General features: G+C 35.9%; 1 protein-coding gene across 1 annotated transcript in view; it reads right to left on the bottom strand.

Moving 5' to 3' along the window:
- Nucleotides 1–4,493: 4,493 nt before the first annotated feature.
- The window catches only part of Pp2A-29B (Protein phosphatase PP2A regulatory subunit A), a 160,830-nt gene continuing 137,759 nt past the window's right edge, over nucleotides 4,494–27,564 (bottom strand). Inside the window, exons 10-11 of the mRNA XM_089093234.1 lie at nucleotides 16,493–16,581; nucleotides 4,494–4,615 (exon numbers count right to left, since the gene is read on the bottom strand). Of these exons, the coding sequence (XP_088949360.1) occupies nucleotides 4,602–4,615; nucleotides 16,493–16,581 (103 nt within the window). The 3' untranslated portion in view covers nucleotides 4,494–4,601. The remainder of the gene's footprint in view (nucleotides 4,616–16,492; nucleotides 16,582–27,564) is intronic.

The following is a 27,564-nucleotide window of genomic DNA, read 5'->3' on the forward strand; positions in this document are numbered from 1 at the left end:
TACGTCATTTTTGACATAAGAGGATTATCTTATGGAGCTACAATGGCGTTTGCCTTCTTTTTTGTCAAAGTAAAAAGGAGACATATGCCAAAAATGGATTAACTTTGGATTCGCTCAGAATACTTTTAGCAGAATAGAATTATCTATAGAAAAATGGAGACATATGCCTTGAAATGGAAAAATTTTGAATTCGCTCGGAACATTTAAATCTAATTTCTCATAGGCAGCGCAATAGTGCTGCCTAAGTATAGAACGATGTTGGCACAATATATTATTTATTACTTTTTTATTTCCTTTAGACCAGGGCACTTCGTATCGAAGAAATTGTCGTAAACACTTAAAAAAGGGCCCATTCGGTTAGAAATTGGAATGGCTTATGCCCTTTTAACAGTCGACAGTGATTGAAAGGCAACTAAAACCCCTTCCACACCCTACATTTTCGGAAACACATCCAATTAAAATTTTTAGATAGCCAGTTTGTACACCCACCCCTCCACGCCCACCATTTCCCCGAACACATCCAATCAAAATTTTGAGATAGCCATTTTGTTCAGCGTAGTTGATTTCCAGATAGAAATTATGTTTTTGAGGAGGACACTCCCCCAATTCCCTCAGGGCAAGGGTTGTAAGTTAAGCCCTGGGGCCTGTAAGGTTTTTTAAAGAAAGCGTTGTCGTAGAAACTTCAAAAAAGGCTCGTTCGATTGAAAATTCCAAGGGCTAGTGGCCTTTTAATAGTCGAAAGTGATTGGAGGGCAACAACCCCCCCCCCCCCTCTCACGCCCACATTTTCAGCAAACAGATTCAATCAAAATTTTGAGATAGCCATTTTGTTCAAGGTAGTTGAAAGCTCTAGAAATAAGGTGTTTGAGAATGACAACCCTCCACAGCCCTCAGGCCAAGGGTTGTAAGTTATGTCCTGGGGGCATATAAGGATTTTATAGAAAGCATTGTCGTAGAAACTTCAAAAAGGGCTCATTTGATTGGAAATTGAAATGGCTAGTGGTTTCTTCAATAGCCGAAAGTGACTGGAAGGCAACTAGCGCCCGTTCATCTCCTATACTCTATCCAGACATATCCAGTGACATTTTTTAGACAGCCATTTTGTTCAAAGCAGTTAAAAGGTCCGGAAATTATACCTAAGATGATGACACTACCCCCAGAGCCCTCAGGATAATGGTTGTAAGCTATACCCTGGAGGCATATAAGGTTTTTATTGAAAGTTGCGTCGTAGAAACTTGAAAAAGGGCACATTGGATTTGAAATTCAAAGGGCTAGTGCCCTTTTTAAAAGTCGAAAGTGATTTGAGGACAACTAACCCCCCTCTCACGTCGACCTTTTCCCCAAACACACCCAATCAAAATTTTTCGATAGCCATTTTGTTCAACGTAGTTTTAGGTTTTAGAGATTAGGTCTTTGAGGATGATAACCCCCATCAGAACCCTCGGGGCAATGGTTGTAAGTTATGCCATGAGGGCATATAAGGTTTTTATAGATAGTGATGTTGTAGAAACTTCAAAAAGAGCTCATTCGATTGGAAGTTAGAAGGGCTTGTGCCCTTTTTAATAGTCGAAAGTGATTAAAGGATAACTAACACCCCTCTCACACCCACCATTTCTCCAAACACATCCAATCAAAATTTTGAGATACCCATTTTGTTCAACTTAGTTAAAAAGTCGGGACATTAGGTCTTTGAGGATGACAACCCCCCCCCCCAGACCTCAGGGCAAGAGTTGTAAGTTATGCCCTGGGGGCATATAAGGTTTTTTTACTGAAAGCGTTGTCGTAGAAACTTCAAAAGGGCTCATTCGATTGAGGGCTAGTGCCCTTTTTAATAGTTGAGTGATTGGAGAGCAACTAACGCCTCTCTCACGCCCACCATTTCCCCAAACACATGCAATAGCCATTTTGTTCAACGTAGTTGAAAGGTCCGGAAATATGTCTTTGAGGATGACAACCCTCTCACAGCCCTCTGGTCAAGGGTTGTAAGTTATGCCCCGGGGCATAAAAGGTTTTTACAGAAAGCGTTGTCGTAGAAACTTCAAAAAGGGGTCATTCGATCGGAAATTGAAAGGGCTAATGCCCTTTTTAATATTCGGAAGTGACTGGAGGGCAATTAACCCCCATCTCACGCCCACCATTTCCCCAAACATATCCAATTAAAATTTTGAGATAGCCATTTTGTTCAACGTAGTTGAAAGGTCCGGAGATTATGTTATTTGAGAATAACAACCCCCTCACAGCCCTCGGGTCAAGGGTTGTAAGAAATGCCCTGGGGCATATAAGGTTATTATAGAAAGTGTTGTCGTAGAAACTTCAAAAGGGCTCAGTCGATTGGAAATTGAAAGGGCTAGTGCCCTTTTAAATAGTCGGAAGTGATTGGAGGGCAACTACCCACCCTCTCATGCCCACCATTTCCCTAAACACATCCAATCAAAATTTTGAGATAGCAATTTTCTTCCAACGCAGTTGAAAGATCTGGAAATTAGGTCTTTAAGGATGACAACCCCTCCCCCAGTCCTCAGGGCAAGGGTTGTAAGTTATGCCCTGGGGACATATAAGGTTTTTTTTTACTGAAAGCGTTGTTGTAGAAACTTCAAAAGGGCTCATTCAATTGAAAATTGAAAAGGCTAGTGCCTTTTTTACTAGTTGAAAGTGATTGGAGGGCTACAAACGCTATTCTCGCCTCCACCATTTCCCCAAACACATCCAATCAAGATTTTGACATAGCCATTTTGTTAAAAGCAGTTGAAAGTTCTGGAAATTAGGTCTTTGAGGAAAACAACCCCCTTACAGCCATCAGGGCAAGGGTTGTAATTTATGCCCTGGGGGCATATAAGGTGTTTATAGAAAGCGTTGTCGTAGAAACTCAAAAAGGGCTCATTCGACTGGAAATTGAAAGGGCTAGTGTCCTTTTTAATAGTCGAAAGTGATTGGAAGGCTTGACATTTTTATAGTAAAGAGCGATGCGGGTACAATGTAACTAAAATGTTTTTACTTTTATAACTTTAATAAATCAAATAATATTAACATTTTGATTACTAAATATCAGTATATGTATATTAAACTGACAATGCATATTCATTTGTATTTTTTTTAGTAAAGTGCAAATTATGTTCTAGTCTTGGGAAGGCATAGGGGTTTTGAGCCCTACTCATGTTAATTTTTGCTCGTTTTGATTTTGATTCGGTTATTTATTGTGATTTCTGTATGTTTTGGGTTTCATTTATTTATCGATGCTGATTTGTGGTAGTTTCACGCGTGGTAGATTATTTGATTTTATTTTTGCTCATTTTTGGTTTAATAGAGTTCTTTACTTTTCTTTGAAAAACTTAATTTGTGGAAATTTTTTTTCCACAATTTTTTTTTGACCACAGCCGACAAACTTTTTTCTGCTTTTGGCTCTTCTGAAAAGCTACAGAAATGGCGTATGTCGCACTTTTAATTATCACTGCCGACTTTAGGAAAATAAAACATAAAAATCGTGGTTCGGATCAAGCAAACTACGAAGTCTATTCCGTCTTTCAATATGGCTGTACGAGAATCTGAAGCTCCATATTTCCATGTTACTCTTGAATTCTGGCTCAAGATGGGTGGTATTTACATTAACTGTAGGTACCTTCAATTGAGAAAGTACTAACAATATTTAGAACAATTAGAATGAAGAACTCTTTTATCTTCTTCCGATAGGACAGGCCATGTAGGAAAAATTATGATTTCTAATTGGGCTGAACTCTTTAATAAAATTTGTAATAAGGTATTGATAACGTGTTTGGGGGGTAGTCCACCCCCTACCCAGTTTTGTTAAATAATCCTTTTATCTTCTAACTCTTTTTTTAGCACAAAATTGAAAATCATTCAATTGTAAGCTCAGACGACATAACAATTCAATCTAATATTAATATTAAGCAATAATGCTGGTAAGAGTGCTTAAGACAAGCCCTATTACAGGGGTGATTTTGAGTTACAAATTAAACAGAACAAAACTGTGCAAAACGATAAATAAACATCGGAAAATTGCGAAAGCCCCTAGGCCCAGGCCTGCTGGACCTATGAGTAAATCCTGGCCTGCTTTAAAGACACTGTCTAGTGGCAAATACTTACACTGTAATACTAGTTAAAATAGTGCTACCGGTTCAACTGAACAGTAATTGGTGGTAAAAAAAAGAAATATCTGAGAATTTCAAAAGAGCCCCATCCCCTCAAAGGGGCTTCAAATTGAAATAGAGAGTCCACCATTGAAATTGCCATTGTCGCAAAATCTCATTGGAGATTTACAGTTCCGATCTTCAACAACAGAACATCACATTTTTAGCCCTGATGTGTCTCCTTATTTTTTCAGGGACCATCGTACAGAACAGTGGTCTTAGATTATCGGGAGAGTGATCGTTTAGCGGAAACAAGAATATGTACTTACCTTTTTTAATGAAACGTAAATTATAGACCTATAGGCCAATGTAAGACAAGACAGATACTAAAAAAAAACGAAATAAAGATAGAGAAGATTAATTATATTTAGGAAACTTCAGAAGGATGACATTAAGCGACACAAAAAGATGGATAAAGCTTCTCCTGCAACTAAACATTTATTTTCTTGATGAGGTCTATGCAGAAAGGGCTGAAAAAGAAGGAACAGAAGTTAGGATAAGGATTTAATCAAACAGTCGGGCAAACCTTAAAAGGCATGAATTTTTACTTCTTTTTTTATCATTCTTATTACTATTGTGTTTTTTTCCCATCACTAAATGTTGTATCTCTAGTCAATTCTTTCACAGATGTTATCGTCTAGTCATACACTATCTGGACAAGTTTTGTCTTTCTAAGGCTATAGTACTCTGTATTTGATATTTTATTTATCTATTTTGTAAATAAATCCAAACTAATGGGAAACTCAAAAATCAATTCGTATTTGTCCATTATAAAGGATATTCTTCCCGCAAAATAGAAAAAAAGTTAAACCAGAATTGCAAAAAAAAAAAGAAGAAAAAACTAAGATGAGCTTTGAACAGGCAAGGGAATGAAATTATACATTATTTGTTGTTATTTTGTTTAAAACAACCACAGTGTTGTTTATCTAACATATATTTTTTTTAGTTTTCATGTATGGCTTAACAAATTTTCCTACAATCATTATTATCATTATTGCTCCTAGCACTAAAGCCAACCAAACTTACAAAATCTGTCCTCATAAGCAAATTTCTACCAGCCAGGTAACTATATTTTATAATTACATATTTTTATAATTTTTATTATAATTTTTATATAGTTACAATATTTTTTATAATTACATCCATCAACGAGCTATCCCTATATACCCCACCCTAGAACAGTTTTGTAAGACGTTGCACCTCCATTTGGAATGATCTCCCAAGGGAGTTTATCCCTGAAAACCCATCTGTTTATTCCTTTAAGTCCTTTATTCTGTTTATTCCTTTAAGTTTATTGTTTAAGTCCGACAGACATAACTCTAGGCAGAAAGATTAAGTAAATAATTGATTAGTAGCATAATAGGCTCTAGGTGTTTAGTGGCCTGGGCCTCGCGCCATGAAAATTATCTTGGAAGAAATAAGGGACAACATATTTTGTTTTTTTATCTTTTGTTGTTCTGAATTTTGCTGCTGTAAGTAAAGGACAAACAGTAGCCAAGTATTAATGAGGGGGGGGGGGGTTGAGGGAGAGGAGAGAAGAACCCTTGTAATATACGGTGATTTCACGTGTTTTAGGCTTTAATTATCTTCACTTCTATTAGGAAATTTTCAATTTTTATTTTTTTATTTTAGGAGCATAAAATTCTAAGTAAGTTTAAGCTGCAGCGAATAGAAAAGTATTATATTCTCTAAGTTTTTAAGTATGAAAACAATAAAAAAGGAAACAAAATCAGTCATAAGGATAATCACTTAAATAAAATAAATCATGCCTATTGCTTAGATAAGAAACTAGGTTAACATATCCATCCACTAATAGGAGAAAATATCGACGAAGACTTCGATAATAGCGGCCAAACGGACTTAACGTTTGGGTAGTTGTTTGAAATATTATCTTTATCGAACATTTTATTATCAGAATTATCAGTATGTCAATTTACTTCCTAATAAATCAATTATGAATTTGTATCTGAAATTGGCAATAACATTCAGAAGAAGCAGAAAATGACGAAAACATTTGTAAATTTAATTTCAAGAATAGGAAATTAGCTTTTGGTAAGTTTTAATCTAATCAAAGTTAGCACTCTTTCTAAAAATACACAATTATAATTCTCAATATATCCCCCCCCCCACCCCCGTCAAAAAAAACTTCCTGAAAATTTTAGCTCTATCTCCCAGCCACGAGGCAACTCATGGTATACTTACCAAACTACACATTGGATTTGATACATTTTAATGTGAAGTAAACTGCATACTGGAATACAATGTCTATAATTAGATATACTCGCTTGACTTTAGGCTTCAAGCCCGAAAGGGAGGGGACGTTGACTTTTTTTGAGCACCCGAAAATATGCATTGGCAACGCTTTGAAATAAACTGTACCAGTTTCCGACTAGAATTGTACTGCAAGAGGTTAATTTATATCGTCTAAACAGCAGGCTGAAAATTTGTCGTAACAAGAAGAAATTTTCGATGAATTAAAACTTAAACAGATATCCCTGTCAGAAAGAAGTAAATTAAACCAAAATATATAAGAAAACTCGTAATGTACAAAAAATCCAAATGTACCCCAGTTTACTCTAAACTGTAAAAAAAAAACAGTACAATTTTATCGCGTTGGCAACGCTGTCGAAAACCAACTGACTGATCGTTAAAGTCTTCCAAAGAAACCACTACCGCATATAGTATCCCGCGATTAGTTTCGGACTAGTGACTGGCTGACAGCTAACAACAAAAGTACGAAGAACAATAGGGAAATCTCTTTGCAAGACAGTGGAGATAATTTGAATGAATATTTCGGCCCTATGTCCAAGGACCGTCCTCAGCAAGACAAAAAATATATAAAAGATAAAAGACTCACAACAACATGCGACCAATAAAACGAAAAAATTAAAAAAATTTCAAAGCCATGGACGCTTGGCAATTATATAAAGTAAGAAATTGATTAAACTCAACCAATGTTTTCAGATTACACATGAACTTTCTCACAAATTGCATCTCCACGTCCCAGAGAGAGAAGGAAAAAATGATTGAAACGTTCGTCCATGGAAAGCATGCAAACATTAACTAAATGATCCTATTTCAGTGACCAGTTGTGTTTCGTCGGAAACTTCTCTAGTTTACATAGAAAGAAGTGTTTATTGCTGTAACACTATTCAACCAAAGACAATACATCTTAGTTGACTATTAAATGTATTTCACATTAATCCTGACGAAGACCCTTCTGCCTTTCTATTACGCAAATAACAAAAGGTCATACAGGGAGGAATTGTTTTATGCTTATTTTAGTCGTATTTCTTGTTATTTGTTTGGCTATTATAATGAATATCAACTAGACAAGACTTGACTGACGGCCGAATACCGTTTAAGTAAAGAAAACTCTAGAAACGACAATAAACCTGCTACAGGAATCTGTTTTGGGAGAAAAGACAATTTTGAACGTTTTTCAAGCATTTGGATTTCCTTTGGTTCAAGCATTCTAGAAGAAAGATTATCAATGGCGGGCCTATAGGAGTGAATTTAGGAGTATAGGTACGATTACGAACTATCTTAAAACAATTCCTCGCTATATTACCTTCAGTTATTTGTGTATTTTTCATTAATTGTCTAAAATGACTTTTTTTTCCTTCTCATCGGTTGACAATGAATATATTTGTTATAATCCTTTACGTTCACGACTTTTCGGTTAAAAAAAAAGTTATGAAACATAAAACACAATTTGTTAGTCAGAAGAAGAGGATGAAAAAAATAACGTAAGGGATTTTTCCACGAGAGGTAATTAATATACAGAAAGGGGGAAGACAGAACAGATTTAGGAAAAAATCGGCAAAAATAGTAACGACAAGACAGATCTTTTGCTATTTATTACCACATGAGCTAAAATAAATTGATAATTGACTTGAACGATAATGTATTATCTGTGAGGGGAATGACATTCCATAACTTTACAGATCTATAAATAGCTAAATTCTATCTTAATGTGGATCCGTGCCTCAGAGTTTGAAAAATAAAGAAAGATATACAGAGACCCGCGTGACAATTCCTATTTCGTGAAGGAATATTGCTAAAAATGTCATTGGAATTCTATTCCTCTCAGCTAGATATGAAGATATCATTTTTCACGTCTTAAAGAATATCTGTCTCAAGAGGATCTCCGTTGATACAACAATCTAAGAGGATAAAATGTATTTGCACACTCGTTTGAAACGCGTTTTACCATGTCTCATACAATTTCAAATAAAAATGTTGTAAAAGTAGTAATCGGTATAGGACAAAATAAATAGGGAATATATTCTTATTAGATATAGAAATAATCGTAGCAGAGATCCGATATAGTGGTGTAACCAAAGGGAACACTTGGGGATTCAAAAACACCCCAGAATTGTAGATTAACAAAAATATGCACTCTAAAATAGGTAATAAAAGGTTGTTCGTAGCTGAACCTTACCAATTCAAATATATCGTACCACACATGAAATGAAAACAAAATATGTACTTGACTTCAGTATTTGATAATCAGGGGCGTTGAACGTTTTTCTTCACATTGTTAAAGGTGTTCCTCGTGGCTGAGATCTTAGTAATGGTGTGCCAGAATTAATGTGGAATAAATATTTTCATATTCCATGATCCCTTAAGGGGGCAAGCTTTGTTTATCACAAGAATTTTGATTACTGTTATGTGCACAATACCGTCAAAAATGCAGGTACACAGGAATCTACTTCCAGAGGGGAAAGGGAGAATTATAAAGCCTCGTATTGACTGATGTCATTTTTCCCGCCAGCAGCCTTTTTCGTAGGCGGATGATTTTGGAACAAGAGGATCTGATTCGACAGTCAATTTACCTGGACAGCCTTCTAATTTTACGACAGCTAATATTGGCTGTCCATTCGAAGCCAAGCCCTGCTGCTGGCAGAGTGAGTGATGCCAATCAAGAAGAGACTTAAGAGGCCGAAATTTGTATTAGAAAAAAAAACGGGTGAGTTATATAAGGATTGTCAATATTTAGATGTGAAAGATATTCAGCTTCACCTGGACAACGGGCATATATCCATGGCTACTCGATTCCCCCTCTATGTACACTTTGGGTGCATATAGTCTAAACCTCCAGTAAGGGGAAGAACCTGAGAAAATGATCAACTTTAAGCCCAAATGATCACATTTTGTACATTTCCTGATGGAGGTACTCGGCAGAACCTTAAATAGGGGTCCCTCACTGAGCTACCTATTATAGCCTATGGTTAGATGCTTGGTCGTATACTAATACAAACATTCCACTATCCAGCTCCAACTATACTTTGTAGTGGACAATTTTAGTGTCCTACTAGAGTCACAATTCTAGCTCGTACAAAAATCAATAGCACGAATTACTAGAAGGGCAGAGAAAAAGAGCTGGTCCGGATATAAACGCTGAGTCTAAAGGCATGACAACTACCAACTCCCCTTAAACATCGAATGAGGATACAAAGGTAAAGCGCAAATATTCTTGTGTTTCAATACAACTCAAGGACCAAAAAAGTTTTAGCCGAAGTGGACAGGCAAATGGCACCTTACAACAGGTTCAGTAAAATATGGCGATCCAGGAATGGCTTTCTGCACCTAAACTGACGGCTTTCTAAAGGCCAAGTGCTGCATTCGGCGACATAGCCCTTAAATCAACAACAACCAAAATCAAGAAAAAAAAAAACAGGGGATCAAAACATGTGTCTATGGTAAATATTCAATGCTCACCGGACCTTGAAAGCCACAAACAGGTCAACACAAGATACCCCTCGTGACCAACATTATCAGAATGCAAAGACAGAGATACTTAAGACACGTCCTGCAAAAGCAATGACCAAAGACTTCCGAATGTAGTCCCGAAAACAAACTGCAATGTAGCTGCCAGACACACCTGCGCAACCTTAGCACACAGATGCAACGCAAACGAGTGGATGTGTTAGCTGAAGCAAACCAAATGGATGATTGGGGGTTCTCCCTTGATGCCCTGGATACCTCTCGTAACTTAGGCCGAACTAAGGTAAGAGTGATCATTCTAAGGTAATCCTTCCAGTGGATCGGACAAAAGCCTCGAATCATCGAAATAAATTTTCAGAGAAAATCTATGCACTTACATGGCGAACAAGACCATTCACGAACGAAAGGATTACAAACAATCCCATCAGAATATAATTGCATGTTCCACTCAAATAAGTGCACTATGAGGATCTTTGGGCCGATGCCCCACGCACAAAATCTTAAGATTTCTACATTTTTTTTTTATAATATACTTATATCGTCATTATAAATCACCCCGTTATTTCTGTTTATCCGAGTTTAATCCCACCTTCCCCAAGGAAAATATTCTGCGGACGAATCTGGGTACACCGGAAGTCACTATAACGACTGGCCTTTAACTGAAGCACGTCCTGGATATTTTTGACAGGTAACAGCAAGACAAATTGCATGATATTTTGACTTCACAGAATTATAATCTCTTGAAAAGTTCTACCCAGAAACTGAAATGAGCCCTTAAAAAATGCCAAAAAACAGATAATTTTCACACGCCTATGTGTTTCTTGACACAATGTTAGCAAAGTAAGAATTATTTTGTTATGGGGGGGGGGGGGGGGGGATTCAGCATGAAAACTACATTATACTGTAAAAAAAGAAAATTGACAGAATTGATTGCAAACAAAACTTGCAATCGCCATTATTCAAGTTTTTTCAGCCATAAAAAAGAGCAAAGTTTCAAGGACTTTCTGGACTAACTTCTAACCTTCAACCATAAATAAGCTTGAGCAGGGCCTAATTAAGAATTTTATTTTTTTGCACTTTTCAGTCCAATTGAATAGTATGTCAGTGATTGATCTGAACTAATTTTAGCAAAAATATAGAATTTGAATTTGGGTCATAGTCGACTAAAATGATTTCCATGAAATTTTACTGCTATATTTCCAGGCTCTTCGAAACAGGTGACTACTCCACTTTTAGCCAAAAGGAATCATGCTTTATTGGCAACTAATTCCTAAAATATTTCATTAAACTCATCTAGCAAGCTAAAAACGAAGGAATAATGTGACATTTTACATACCTCTCAGAACTCCAATACCCACCAAAAATTTTAGTACAAAAAATTTTGGCACAATTTTCTTCAAACGATTTTAACAAATTGAACTGTGCTTAACTTGACAACATTTGACAATAAATTTATGGTCCACTTAGGACTACGGAACAAAACGTTGCGCCTCCCTGGGTAATGAAATCCATAAATGGTAAGTTATCATGCCGAATGAACAGTCCACTAAGTACAGGTTCTATTGTCAGAACTCACAGTGCAAGTTTCCAAAAAGGAAATTATAACTGAAAGCTTTTAAGGCAACCACCGAGATGGATTCCACCGGAAACGTTCAGAGCTCGACTGCCTAGTGGGGCAGCACCGTGAGTGGACCGAGCTTCTAGTAAAAGGGTACGACATAAGGCTATTGTCAGTCGACATCGCTAAAGCTTTTGACGCAGTATGGCATCGTGGCATATTAAAGAAACATTACGCGTATAGTGTCTACAGACGTATACGCGTAGCCCTCTGCATCACTTCAAGCCTTCTGACCTCTGCATCACTATGTCAGTCCCCTACATCAGTTTGCCAACGACATGCGTAACCATCCCAAAACACGAAGAACCAACCTAAGTCTCCCTACCCCTACAGACGGGTAATTTAGAAATTCAGAACTGGTCCGATGCATGGATGGTCAATTTCAATGTAGCGAAACTAAATACGCTGTTGTTCTCCCGATCGAAAGTACCACGCATACATCCACACTACAAAGAAATTCGAAGATGTAAAGAGAGTAAAGAAGTTTTGTCTCCTCGCAATCCACTTTCTCACGGATCTCCCTTGAAAAACCCACCTCGATCAGGTGAGAGCCTCCAGTGCAGTACAACTAGGGATCACTCTTCGCAAGAAAAACCTTCAACCGCCGAGCTCGATCATTCCAATTTACCAGAATAGGGCTAATAGGCCAGTTCCAGTCGTTCTCCATGACTCCCTCCAGTCTGTTAGTGAAGGGTTTGATGTAGCGTCGATGGCTGTTTTCTGCAACTACATATATTCATCTCCTTCTCTAGAGCTTCCTCGTATTGTGCCCGCTATTGCCCAGCCAACACGACAGACACGAAGACACACAGCTCGGTTTAATTGTCATAGGGTTGACACGCCGTGAACTGAGTACTCGAAGAACAGCTTCATTTGTTACGCTTCGATTTGCAACGATCTTCCTATGGACGTCACCCCTAGAAGTTTCTCTGTCGAATCCTCCAAAAGAATATTTTACAGTCATCTAAAACCTCGTGATTGAATGATGCAAAAGACTAGCGGTAAATCAGATATCTAAATGTACCTGGCGCCACGAATTTGGGGAAAAAAAAAATCATGAAACTGCTTTTCGCGAAATAACCCTTTCAAATCCATAAAAGTATTTGCTTATTTTAAGGCTCCTTTACAACTGTTATGTAGATCCCAGTATCTAGATCTGAAGCTCGTTTACACCTTTCTCAGAAATGCGGTCACGTCATCCACCAATATTGCAGCTAATCTAATTTAATTCGCAGTCCAATATGGTCGTCCCTGCAGTCAGAAGCGTTCGCACCCGAAAAGCGACTATTTACCATAAATATTACTTATTAATTGTCTTACGACCAATCTCGTTCGAATAAATATTGTGAGTCCAATAGACATTGGGAATATTAAAAAATTAGATCTTTATTTCTAACCGGAAAAAATAAAGAATATCCACGAAGTTTTTCGTTTTGTTTAAAGTGGTTTAAAGAATATCCTACGATTACACGGAACAGTGAAATGTCAAGCTTTAATTCTGGAATTACTTAGTCTCAGCAATACAGTTTAACTCTTGGACTCAGCTTTCCGTAAAATTAGTTTGTAATCCAATAAGATCTTCTTAATCATGAATTCAAGTATGGTTCTGAAATCTGAGCGCTTCGGAAGGTAAAGGAAGATTTGTTAGATGTCTTCTAGAGGCATTGACTAGGAACAGTTTTGGGTACCCGTTTGACCGATTTTATATCAAACAACAAATCTTGCGAAAAATGTGGTTCTACCCCACTTTTAAGGACTATAATGAGAGATAGGTTGATGTGGACATTTCCCAGGTGAAGGATCAAGGACTGCCAAAGATCATTCTATTCAGCAATCCATCTAGAGCCAAAAGAAAAGCAGGCCGTCCGCGAAAGGGGTTGGAGGAGATCGTAAGGAAGGATTTAAAGAAAATAAGGACTTCGGTGAATTGGTAAAGAGTGAAGCTTTGAATAAATTGGGGTGGAGGAGGAGCGTGCACAGCTGTGTTCACAGTCGGCTTGGTCCCGCAGTGAGAGGTTACTACTAGTAGCAGTAGTATCCAAGAATCCTGCTTGTAGTTACACCGTCATTTTGAAACTTTTGGAACTTACCAGTTTACCTGAGCAAATTATTAAATATTTAAGAATCTGCCCAAGAAAGATATTTAATGATCGAGTTTTAGAATAACGCATTTTTTGCTTATTAAGGACTGAGACGCAAATTACTAATTAAACAATTTGGTTCTTTTATTAACACTTATATTTACAATGAAATGATGTTCGTTTATGCTGAGAATGAAACTGAAGTCACTTAAGAATTTCATTAATAAAAAAGTCTTAATTAATAAAAGTCCTAAAAGAGCTAATTTGAATCATCTGTTTGGAACTTTAGTAATTTCTGGAAATCATTTGAGTCGATTAAAATCCAAACTAGGATAAGTTAGGCTGAAAACGCACTAGAGGAATGCAATTCTTGAATTTAGGCTTAAGCTGAAAAAATTAGAGTAGTTTTTTTTTGAAAATTGTTTCTTTTTCTTTGTTGTTTGATAAAAACTTGAAAACTAGCGGTTTATAATTTTATATCTAATCAACAGAACGATATAATTCTCTACTGAATCTCACTTTTCCCCTACGGAAAAACTCTTGGTATAAATGCTATATATATCATGGTATTATGCTCTATAATATACAGTATCGGGAGCCCGGGTTTTGGCCGGGCGCTGGCACTCGGCACGGGACATACTTGTACATATTTAGTTCTCTAATTATTTATTAGTATAATAATCGCGTTATTCTTTAGTTTTAAGTCAAGAGGTGTCAAATCATCGATTTCAATTGATTTAAGAAATTCTTGCGTAAATTCAATTCCTGCATCAAAGAATCGTCCATTTTATAGGATTTTTTTCTGGGACTCGTTGTGATTCTCACTATTGTGTCTCTTCTGACCCCAGATTTCTTTTACGTGTCAATGTGATCATCCCTGTTGCTTTTCCTTAAACCGCAAATTTCTTTGTCAATTATTCTCATTTGTGATTCGTTGTGATGCTTGTTGTCCCATGTCTTCTCGCCGCAAATCTCATTTGCGCTTCACTTTCGTGCATGATTACCCCAGACATTTTTCATGTCCTTAGCTTTTGCTGTTCGAATTCATTCAAAAGCATGTGTAATTCCGCATGACGTCATAGATAAAAATAAACGTCTTTCCCAGCTTTCCCCAAGTCGTTATATAGTTGCTTTAATTGCGTTGTTATATAATTCAGCAACAACCAGGAATGTTCCGATGCCTTCAAAAAATTTCAATTACGCATTGGCATAATCATCGTTTTATTCTTTAGTTTCACGTCATACGGTGGCAAATCAGCAATTTCGGTTGAATTAAGAAATTTTGACGTGTATCCAATTCATCCTTCCTTTTTACACTTTACAGACGCTAAAATAACGTTTTACTTATTCCATTGTAATTTCTGAAATAACTAAATTATCGCAAATCAATGTGATTTTTGCTGTTGCTTGTTCCATGCCTTTTTCCTTAGATGTCCAATGCCATTTGTCATCTTTTGTAATTTTGCATGTGTCACAGATATTAAAATTAATTCTTTCTTTCTGTTTATCCTTCACATATTCACAGACGGCAATGCCTTCTTCCTGTTTATCCTTCACAGACTCATGCATGGTGAGTCATTTTTCATCTTGTGTAATTTTGCATGTGTCATAAGAACTAATACCGATACGACCACTCCTGGGGGTGGAGGGGTGGGGTTGAATGATATAGTTTATGCTATTGAAACGCATATAAATATGAAGTCACCCACATGATTTTTTTTCCCAAATGAAAGCTCTAAACGACTTTTCTCAAACTCGTGACCCATTTAGATCTTTTTTTTAGGCCAGAAAATCGCAGGGTCCTAATTTTCAAAAAATATGGAGTCGTTTCCAAGAAAAAAATTATGAATAAAATACATACACAGTTGCTCGTTTAAAGAGAGTATCTATTATATATACTATACGCAGGTGTGTCGAGAAATACAGAGGCGTATAAAAATGATAAGGATTTTTTTCTTGACATTTATTAAGCTTCTCAATTCAGTATTTCAAGCGCGACATTCAAAGGGACTATAATCATTCTAAAGTCATTATATCAAATAGTTGGTCATTATATGATTTCGACACTATAATATAATCAATCCTCACATAATCCGAACAGAATTCTGGCTAAATATTTCGGACGACAAATTGGCATCTGACGCGCCAACAAGAAGAAAAATAAACTAAATTAATTTAAATTAATCGAATACAGATGCCCGTGAAAATGCTCTAAAATAGTTCTTCTTTTTACATTTAAGGTGCTCAATTCATTTTTAGGTGGGATTTCCAACAGGGCTGTAATTATGCTAAAATTGCTGTGTTACACAACTGGTCATCACTTGATTTTAATTTGGTAATGTAAGCAGTTTTCACGTAATCTGAATTAAATTCGTATATTTTAGACTCCCAATAGGAAAAACAAGTTTCATCAAACCAAATTTGCGAGACTAAACCCCATACTATTTCAACTCTCGAAGTCTTGTAAATAAATTTGTCAACAAAAATTGTCCATTCTAGAAAATTTGCCAGCGAATCTTTCAATGAATCCAGGAGAGAAATTCAGATAGCTTAAGAACCTTCATACCGTACGGTAGAGACAAAACAAAATATTTATACATTTTTGCCTTAGAGAGCCGGTTCTCTTCAAATAATACCAATAACGTTATTCCGACGACATTCGCAAAAAAAAACTTGAAAACATTTTTAATATCCTTCTAATTTTTTTACAGGCTTCTTTCATTTTTGTACTTTCAAAATTTCTAAGCATCATTCCGAGATAAAAAAATATATGTTCAAATACAAAAAAAACTAACCTTCTGAAGTAAGCTGTATCGAAACAGAAAACGTGTTCTTTTGACAAGGAAAAAAACTATTCACCTTGTCAACTAAAATTGATAGATATAATTAAATACATTAAGAAGGGGGAAAAAATTTACCTGCGAGAGCCTCTGAAGCAAAATATTTAACATCTATATCTGCATCGGTATTTAATTTGTCAAGAATAGGTCGTAGCTGAGGCTGGGCCCTAAAAATTAATAATCGATTAAAAAGAAAACTCGTTGAAAATTTAGTTATTAATGAGTAATAATGTGCTATACATTCGGTCCAATACTTGTGGATATTCTACTTTAGAATAATTTGCTATTTCGAATATTGGAAATTTATATATATATATATATATATATATATATATATATATATATATATATATATATATATATATAAACAAAAAACGTGTTACTTGGATCCCATACCGAGAATTGAAAAAGTTGGTGTTATTTTACGAACTTTTGACAATAAAGCCGAAAAAATCTTTTTAAAAGCTCTGTCTTTAAAAAGTCTTTTGACAACATTTAACGAAAATACCTGAGTGCACGTTATGTCTCGTTGATTGTGTATACATTGGTATAAATAAGAGTTATGAATACTATTTTTGCTAAATGTGTTTTTACTATTCTCTAGTTCTGAATATTTCGACATTCAAACATATCTCAGAAAGGAATTATATTGAAAAGTAGACGGCCGCTTGTAGGTACATTTACCGTTGGTGTTTCTAGAACAAACCTCATTGATAACTGAGCTATCCTTTCAGCAAACTTTGAATACATAATCCCTAGACCCATAAATTCAATGCTACCACTCCTAAAGTTTCTATCTGAAATTTTCACCATTCTGAGATAGCCGCCAAAAGCATTGGCTAAGCGCTTCTAAAATGAGGGATTAGTAGGACATGACAGACCAGCAGGATCAAAGTATGATATAACGTGTGTTCCTCAGCTGATCCGCCCTTTGAGAACAGCTTAGCAAAAGGTTTCAGGCACTTGTTCCGGAAATTTAAAAATGTCAGTTCTGGGCCTTTAGGAGAGACAGCAACAATAAACCAAATTCTAATCTAAACTTTAAATTAAATCTAATCTTAATACAATAAATATAATATAGTTCGTACATATAGAGTTCGTCGTAAATATAATATAGTTCGTGCATACATATATTTCGTCGTCATGGAGGATGGAGATTCTTGAAACAAGATTCAGAGTTATCTTTATATTCAGAATTATATTCAAGATTAAGATAATTATTATACATTTGTGGAACAAATACATTAAAAAAAAACCTGTTTATAAAACTGGATTGTTAATGTACAAACTATGGAACAGCAAAAATTTATAAGCCCAGCCCCCAGCCCGCAAATTAAAAACCCACAATCCTTTTTTTTTCTTTTTTTGAGTAAAGTCATGGTATTCGCAATCTAGATTATGAACTCACAATTGCGATGTCAACTGTCCGTGAAACGGCTTATTTCCACTCCAGATTACGGATTTACGATCTGGTTTGTCTGTGAAAAAGGCCTTAAATGAGAACCATTCAGGTGACGACAATAGACCTACCCCTTCAGTCCAATTTTCAGAGATAATGGGAAAAACACTTTTAAGGTGTTTGTATTTATTAAAGCATTTGATATGCTTTGATATTAATAATACTAAAAGCCTTTTCGGGCTATGGATAATAAAAAATATATATAACAATACAAAATTTATAAGCAAAAACGGACCCTTAAACCTAAACTAATAAATAAATTAAAGAAAATGGTTGGCCTCCCTTCCATGCACATTCACCTCACATAGCAAACGAAGATAGGAAAAAAAAACCGCACATCCTGCTGGCTCATAATCGAACTCTCTCGGTCCATACAAACGATTTTAATTCGTTTGTTATGCACGGGATGCAACGCAAGTGCATATTATCTATATAATATAATCTATATTAAATATATATAAATATATATATATATATATATATATATATATATATATATATATATATATGTATATATATATATACATATAATCTATTATACATGTGTAAACTTATACATCTATATGTAAATCTATACACATAATCTTGATAATTTTTTATTTTTTTACTACAGACGGCATGCGCATATAGCAAAAATCTGTGTTTACAGGTCCATTTGTTTCGTGTGATGCTGTTAAAAAGTATTGTTGTCTCTTCTTCCACTGCACCAATTATTCTTTCTCACGATCGATTCTGATTAGACGTTTAAATGAGTCACTAATCTTTCTCCCATTTCATTTGACCTGAATAGATGTTACCATGTCACGTGCAAAAATTTTTCACCAAATCAGACTGTTTCAATTTATGAATGCAGTCGAATTCTAAAATTTCACGCTAATAATTTAAATCGTAGTTTCTTCGTTTATCCGTTGTGTTTTTTTTACGTATTTTAATGTAGTTATTTCTCCCCCTCGTGTTGCCTCAGTTCCTACTTATTCTGGATTTGAAATACTAAACTTCCGGATCAGTCGCTAATAGAACTGGTCATCGCTTTCAAGAAGAACCATAGATCGATGTGAAATTGAGCAAAGAAATACCAGGAAAATTTCAACTGATAATGAAATTAAATTAAATTGAATGCTAGTGAAGGATATTTCATTATTTTTGCATTTTTGTATTTTTTATGCATTTTTGAAAGGAATTATATTTCAGAAAGGACTGTTTCAATTTATGAATGCAGTCGAATTCTAAAAATTCACGCTAATAATTTAAATCGTGGTTTCTTCGTTAATCCGTTGCGTTTTTTTTTACGTATTTTATTGTAGTTATTTCTCTCCCTCGTGTTGCCTGAGTTCCTACTTATTCTGGATTTGAAATACCAAACTTCCGGTTCAGTCGCTAATAGAACTGGTCGTCGCTTTCAAGAAATACCATAAATCGATGTGAAATTGAGCAAAGAAATACCAGGAAAATTTCAACTGATAATGAAATTAAGTTAAATTGAATGCTAGTGAAGGATATTCCATTACTTTTGCATTTTTGTATTTTTTATGCATTTTTGAAAAGAATTATATTTCAGAAAGGACTGTTTCAATTTATGAATGCAGTCAAATCCTAAAAATTCACGCTAATAATTTAAATCGTGGTTTCTTCGTTTATCCGTTGTGTTTTTTTACGTATTTTATTGTAGTTATTTCTCTCCCTCGTGTTGCCTGAGTTCCTACTTATTCTGGATTTGAAATACTAAACTTCCGGATCAGTTGCTAATAGAACTAGTCATCGCTTTCAAGAAGAACCATAAATCGATGTGAAATTGAGCAAAGAAATACCAGGAAAATTTCAACTGATAATGAAATTAAATTAAATTGAATGCTAGTGAAGGATATTTCATTACTTTTGCATTTTTGTATTTTTTATGCATTTTTGAAAGGAATTATATTTCAGAAAGGACTGTTTCAATATATGAATGCAGTCGAATTCTAAAAATTCACGCTAATAATTTAAATCGTGGTTTCTTCGTTTATCCGTTGTTTTTTTTACGTATTTTATTGTAGTTATTTCTCTCCCTCGTGTTGCCTGAGTTCCTACTTATTCTGGATTTGAAATACTAAACTTCGGGTTCAGTCGCTAATAGAACTGGTCGTCGCTTTCAAAAGAACCATAAATCGATGTGAAATTGAGCAAAGAAATACCAGGAAAATTTCAACTGATAATGAAATTAAATTAAATTGAATGAAGGATGTTTCATTACTTTTGCATTTTTGTATTTTTTATGCATTTTTGAAAGGAATTATAGTTCAGAAAGGACTGTTTCAATTTATGAATGCAAACAAATTCTAAAAATTCACACTAATAATTTAAATCGTGGTTTATTCGTTTATCCGTTGTGTTTTTTTTTACGTATTTTATTGTAGTTATTTCTCTCCCTCGTGTTGCCTGAGTTCCTACTTCTTCTGGATTTGAAATACTAAACCTCCAGATCAGTCGCTAATAGAACTGGTGGTCACTTTCAAGAAGAACCATAAATCGATGTGAAATTGAGCAAAGAAATACCAGGAAAATTTCAACTGATAATGAGATTAAATTAAATTGAATGCTAGAAGGATGTTTCGTTACTTTTGAAGAATAACAGACATACTATTGAAATACAGGCAGTATAATATTATATTCAAATTTTAGAGCACAACGCATCACGCTGCTTCTTACGGATTAACGTAAATTTCAAAGGCATTCGAGAATTTGTGGAAAGTTCTATGAAGCATCCATCTATCCATCTATAGTTACAGGCCAATTTTAAGGATTTCAATCAGCTTCCATCTCTGTTACTATTTACTTCTTCTAGTTTATACAGAGTCTGTCCCAAAAGTTCCAGTATAATTCAACATAAACGTACAAATGAGTCAAACTACTGTCCTCCTGACTCGATGTACCCCTTCCAACAATTTACCCAGCCCTTGTAGGCTTCCTGGAAGGCGTCATCGGGGACCTCTTGTAGACAAATGGTCGAAGCATCTTTTACCCCTTCCAGCATCCCATGGTGATTTCTTTTGAGCGTTCTCTTGATTCTTGGGAATAAAAGAAGTCCGGCAGGGCTAAACCCAGGCTGTATGTCCGCTAGGAAAGTGCAGTGACACCAATTTTCATTAACAACTCGTGCACAATGAGCACAGTTTGACTCGGCGAATTATCATGGTGCAAGATCCAATCGTCACAAATGTCTTTTTGGGATTATCGAGCCCTGTAACCCTTAACCGTTTTAGTACTTCGACAGTAATACCTGCTGTTAACAGTCTGTCCTTGGGGCATGAATCCGTGACGCACTAACCTTTGTTGTTACAAACACGATGAGCTTGGCTTTTGCCCGCAATTTGCTCATTCTTGTTCTTTGATCGAGAAGACTCATTGGTATGACACTTGATGTTCTGATGTTTGCATTCAGGATCATATTCGAAAATCTATGTTTCCTTACTAGTGATTACTATGTCTAAGAAGTCCGTTTCATAACGTTCAAGCAGGTCCTGAGACGTCGCAACACGCTCGGCCTTCATTCAGTCTGTGACCTTTGGGGCCATTTTCGGCACACTTTAATCATGCACAAATCCTCCGTTAAGATTCGACGAACCTCTGTTTTTGGCACATTACTCATATTAGCTAACACCCGAACACTCACTCATCGTACATTTTCCACCGTATCGTCAGTCTTGGTCGTTGAAGGGTGCCTTGAGCACTCGTCGTTGTCAACAGACTTCTTCCCTGTTCAGAACCTCCTATGTCACTTAAAAGCTTGATCCTAGGACATCGCGTCATCCCTCTTGGTTCGCTGAAGCATCTTAAGCGTATCTGCACCCTTCTTACCCAGTTTGACACAAAATTTAATGGCATACCATAGCTTTACATTCTGTATCAGCATTATTCTGACTATTTCTTGGCGTGGTTCAAAAACACTTCACTCAAAGAGAGTTCCTGTCTCGACAATAGCCCACAGGCGACTGCAGGCTGTCGCCTACGGACAGGATTCGCTTTTGATGAAATTTCCCACCATTATTTCTGCCAGGAATGGTCATTCCACAAGCATGCTTGGGCGGTGGAAAGAAATATCATTACCGGATCTTTTAGGATAGACTCAGTACGCACGTTGGCATTTGGTAACTTTATATAAAAAAAAAAAACCTACTGTCATTCGTGAGTTAACGGTGTGCACATTTTGAATGATTGCCTATCAATATTCATTTTGAGTCTGCTCTTTGAATCTTGTTGGGCTACCCCAGCATTGGATCTCGATTTAATAGTTTACTGGTAACCTATTAAATTTAATAATTTACTGGTAAAGTAACTAACTAGTAAATGAATGTTCACTTAGTAACTTAGTAAATTGACTACTAAAGTTAAACGGTATAACTTAATTAACTTAGTGAATTACTAGTGAACTAGAAAAATTGGAAAACTAGTAAATTAATAAGCAACTAGTTTATAGCTTATAACTTGCCAAAGTATGCTTGGACCGAGGCTCTGTGAACTAAGATTATAATATTGGAAGCTACAGTGATCAAGTATGGTTCTGAAGCGCGGGTGCTCTAAAAGACGGAGGACTATTTATTAGTGTTTTCCAGAAAAACTGTCTAACGACAGTTTTGGGTACCAGTCTGACTGACCGTATTTCAAACAGTAGTGTGCACGGAGAATGGGGTTCAACCCCGCTTTCTAGGGCTGTAATTAGAGAAAGATTGAGACAGATAGGATATTCTACCGATAAAGGATGCCAGATTGCCAAAGATGGTCCTTGTCGGTCAACCATATAGGACCAAGCAAAAAGAAGATTGTCCCCGAACTGGGCGGGATGATGCTGTAAGGAAAACTTTAAGGGAAATTAGAAATTCTTGGGAGGGTCAAAGAGGAAAGTTTTTTCCGAGAAACTTTTCAAGAAGGGGTGGGAGCAATTTCTTAATTGAAAAACTATCAGAAATTGAATAAGAAAAACTATTTCAAATGAAAATAACGGGAATTTTCCAGGGAAAACGCTCGGGAGAAATTTTTTTGGAAAAGTTTCAGAGAAGAGAGAATTCTAAGGGCAGTTTAACTGGAAAGAGCTTTCCAGGGAAACATTTTTTTCACAGAGGAAGGAGACGGATTTCCCAGGAGGATTTGAGAACTTACTTACTTGTATTTGTACTTGGATCAGGACACAAGCTATGTAGCTCTCTCTGGCGACAGGATCTGGCAGACTGTTGAATTCCACAGATTATGGTCTTGGGTTAATGTGGCGATTATTACAGGCCATGATGGGTCCCGTCCGCGAATAAGTCACCGGAATTTACAAATTTGCTTAAGGTCTGATTTGAGAGTGTTAAGCCAAGTTTTGGCTTGTCCTCCATGTCGTTAACTCCAATCAGGCGCTGGTTTCCAGCGTAGAATTTGATTTGTGAAAGTCTCGGCTGGTCTTCGGCAAACATGGCCGAACCAGGACAGGCAGTGGCGTCGAATGATATATGTGATGTCATACTTCTGGTCACATCGTTGTCGGATGATCCTGTTCGAGATTAGGCCGCTAAGTCGCAACCCCAATATGCTCCTCAGACTTCTGTGTTCAAAAATGTTGAGGGAGTGTGCTTTGGTAACTTTTAAGGGTCACGTTTCACAGCCGTACTGTAAAACTGATTGGACTAGGGCATCGTAAATAAGAATTATTGATTCCTAGTGGATTTCCATCCTATTCCAAAGCAGCTTAAACAGCTCTGCAAAGACAGCGGAAGCTGATGCGATTCGGCACTAGATTTGTTCACTACCTTTACCGTGGATGTCAATATATGATCTAAGATACTTGAATTTATTGACCGCTTGAATTTGCCTATGGTTAGGGGTTATAGGGATACAGTTTATACCCAGGGCATTAGAGATAGCTTTAGTCTTGTCAATATTAATCTTGAGCCCCACTAGGGCAGCAGCTTTGAAGATTTTTAGAAGCATTTTCTCGCCTTCACCAACAGATTTGCCAAAACAGCAACGTCATCGGCTTGATCCAGGTCGGTTGTACTGAAATCAGGGCTTACCTCGACTCCTTCAAAGTTTAGCATTACTTTTTTGATTACGCTATCGACGACAAAGTTGAATAGTTCGGGAGAGAGTACACACCCTTGCCTCACACCGAAGTCGAAATAAATAAAAAAAAAATCAGCTGAAAGTAAGGAGCAACAAAGAAAAGAACAGAAATTATTCCGCAGAGGAGGGGATTGCCCCTTTCTCAATCCCTTTCTCTTTATGCTAAAGTTCAACTTTTTGGCCCACTTCTTTAAGAGCGACTCCTGAAACACAAAGGCCGATGTATTGGAATAGGAACTTTTTCTCAAGCACTTTAGTATAACAAGCACGGGATGAGGATGGGGCAGCCCCCTCATATACAGAATAACGTTTTATGTTTCAATGTTGCTCCTTACTTTCAGTTGAAGAGCTTGTTTTTCATTTAATTTCAACAAGGAATTAGATTATTCTAACTGTTTTTTAGCCCAAGTTCTTTTACACATTGATTTTTATATATTTTCGTGTTAACTGAGATGTTTTAGACAAAAACAAAGACTATTATGGTAAAGCTGATTGCAACTATACATAACTTTATTGGGAAAATTGACATCTTCATTTTTTAAAATCCAAAATACCTAATTCTTGCAAAGAGATTAAAATTAACTTCGAAGTTAACTCGTTTTATTATAATTATGCATTGTTTATTCCCGCCAAAGAAAAACAATAAAAAGGAACTTAGTTCCTCGGTTTAATTTGTATACCTATGATAACCGCTAAATGATAGTTTTGCCCATTCACTTCGAAACAATAATTTTTTTTTTATCAGCACCTTTTACTACTCTTTTACCCCATTTTACTTTGATGCCCTCGTCTTTTTTTTATCAGCACCTTTTACTGCTCTTTTACATTGGTTTTTCCCAATGTCTATGATAATTTTCCATTGTCTACTTGCCCATGACAATTTTCCCCTTTTACTTTGATGCCCTCGTCTTTTTTTATCAGCACCTTTTACTACTCTTTTATATTGGTTTTTCCCAATGTCTATGATAATGTTCCATTGTCTACTTGCCCATGACAATTTTCCCCTTTTACTTTGATGCCCTCGTCTTTTTTTATCAGAACCTTTTACTACTCTTTTATATTGGTTTTTCCCAATGTCTATGATAATGTTCCATTGTCTACTTGCCCATGACAATTTTCTCCTTTTACTTTGATGCCCTCGTCTTTTTTTTATCAGCACCTTTTACTACTCTTTTACATTGGTTTTCTCCAATGTTTATGATAATTTTCCATTGTCTACTCGTCCATGACAATTTTCCCATTTTACTTTGATGCCCTTGTCTTTTTTTTATCAGCACCTTTTACTACTCTTTTACATTGGTTTTTCCCAATGTCTATGATAATTTTCCATTGTCTACTTGCCCATGACAATTTTCCCCTTTTGCTTTGATGCCCTCGCCTTTTTTTATCAGCACCTTTTACTACTCTTTTACATTGTTTTTTTCCTAATGTCTATGATCATTTTCCATGGTCTACTTGCCCATGACAATTTTCCCCTTTTGCTTTGATGCCCTCGTCTTTTTTTATCAGCACCTTTTACTACTCTTTTACATTGGTTTTTCCCAGTGTCTATGATAATTTTCCATTGTCTACTTGCCCATGACAATTTTCCCCTTTTAATTTGATGACCTCGTCCTTTTTTATCTGCACCTTTTACTACTCTTTTAAATTGGTTTTTCCCAATGTCTATGATAATTTTCCATTGTCTACTTGCCCATGACAATTTTTCCCTTTTACTTTGATGCCCTCGTCTTTTTTTATCAGCGCCTTTTACTACTCTTTTACATTGGTTTTTCCCAATGTCTATGATCATTTTCCATTGTCTACTTGCCCATGACAATTTTCCCCTTTTACTTTGATGGCCTCGCCTTTTTTTTATCAGCTACCCCTTTACTTCTCTTTTACAATGGTTTTGCCAAATGTCCATCATAATTTTCTATTGCCCATTTGCCCATGACAATTTTACCCATTAACTATGATAGTTTTACACATTTTTTTCAGCTATCATTTCACTGCTTTTTAACTGGTTTTCGAGCACACTAAAAATTATAGATAAAATTGTACAGTTATTTTACCAAGACGAAACCGTACACTAAAACTATTGAGGGTATAAGGGGAGGGGCTGGAATGACCTCCACAATCATTTTCGGGCCGTAAAAAAGTAACAAAACTTTTAATTTCCGGTCTAACCGTCTCCAGAGTTTCTACGATTGCGTCTTCCATACGGAGTGGTCACGGGAGGGGGGGGGTGGGGTGGGGAATAATGTAAGGGGGGTAAATAGCCCTTTACTAAGACAACACTATTGTGTTACCTCTGATACACAAACATATTTTTTTTATCAGCTACCTCTTCCACTGGTTGTACATTTGTGCCAAGAAGAAACACTACATGAAAACTGTGTTGTTGTTTTTTTTTCGGGACAAATAAACAACAATTATATTTGACGTCTACTTTGTGTAAATGGTTTGTCCGCTACTCCCTCTTGAACAAGAATTACTAATTACACCACTGTCTTGAATTATTCTTCCATTGTTTCGTTTTATTGCGCTTAGAACTACTACAACAGATATGTCTGTTAATAATTATTAACTGCTAATAACCAAAGAGTATAATACTCTTGTGGTTATTTTGGAAGTCCCCCATCAAAGTAGGTGATTCAAATGCATATTTTCTAAAAGTAAACCGTATATATCGTGCTAGTTACTGCACCCTTAAGAGGGATCATCTTGTCTTGGGCTCCTTTCCTATCCCTGCCGCTATTAGGCTCACACAAACTGGCATCTAACGCAATTTATTTTCCGTCTTTCTCTAAGCCTCTTCTAAACAACTGGAGGAAATTATTCATATCTAGGACAATAAAACACCTTTCTCAAATAAACAAGCTCTTAAGTAGGATAAGAGATGTCCTTTAAAATGATAGAGGTATAAAAACAAGGAGGTTCTGAGAATATTTTGATATTATTGTGAGTGAACAATTCCAAAACATTTTTCTTGTTGAAAACGTTTGCAAAGACAAATAATAAGTTATGACTTGAAAAAAATAATAGACATCTTATGGAGCTTTTATTTTTATTTTTTTAAAGCACATGTCATTTGAGACATTTGTTTCCTTTACCATGTAGGAAACTTTTAAACATTCCCAACATGAAATTTAAAGATTGACAGTTGGAAAACGCAAATTAAAGAGACAAGTTTCTGAATCTAAAAGTTGGTCTTCGAAAATGACGTATAACTAGCTTTGGAAAATTTTTAAAATAACAAACAAAAAAATATACCTAACGCAATTTATTCCTTTCTCTTTATATGACTATTCATTACCTTCTAAACAACAAGAGAAAATCTCATACCTAAACAGTACAATAGCTGCCTTAATGAAGAAGTTGCTAAGTAAGGTAAGAGATATCCTTCATTACAAAGGAACAGAGAAACAGTAGGGCTGACAGAAAGTTCTGACCAAACAAATGAAAATTGAAAGCTCTTTTCATTTTGAAAAGTTTTGGTGAAAACGGAAATGAATGATGAATTTCAAGCGAAATTTGAGGAGAACAATAATAACCAGCCTTTTTTCCCGAGCCTAATCTCTGTTTCTTTGGATATTTATCTTTCATAAAAAATTGACAACAAGACTACCACAAC

This window comes from Artemia sp. Qi Xiang Cuo, chromosome 8 (genome assembly GCF_049724085.1).
Source record: "Artemia sp. Qi Xiang Cuo chromosome 8, ASM4972408v1, whole genome shotgun sequence".
NCBI classification, from domain to species: Eukaryota; Metazoa; Arthropoda; class Branchiopoda; order Anostraca; family Artemiidae; genus Artemia; species Artemia sp. Qi Xiang Cuo.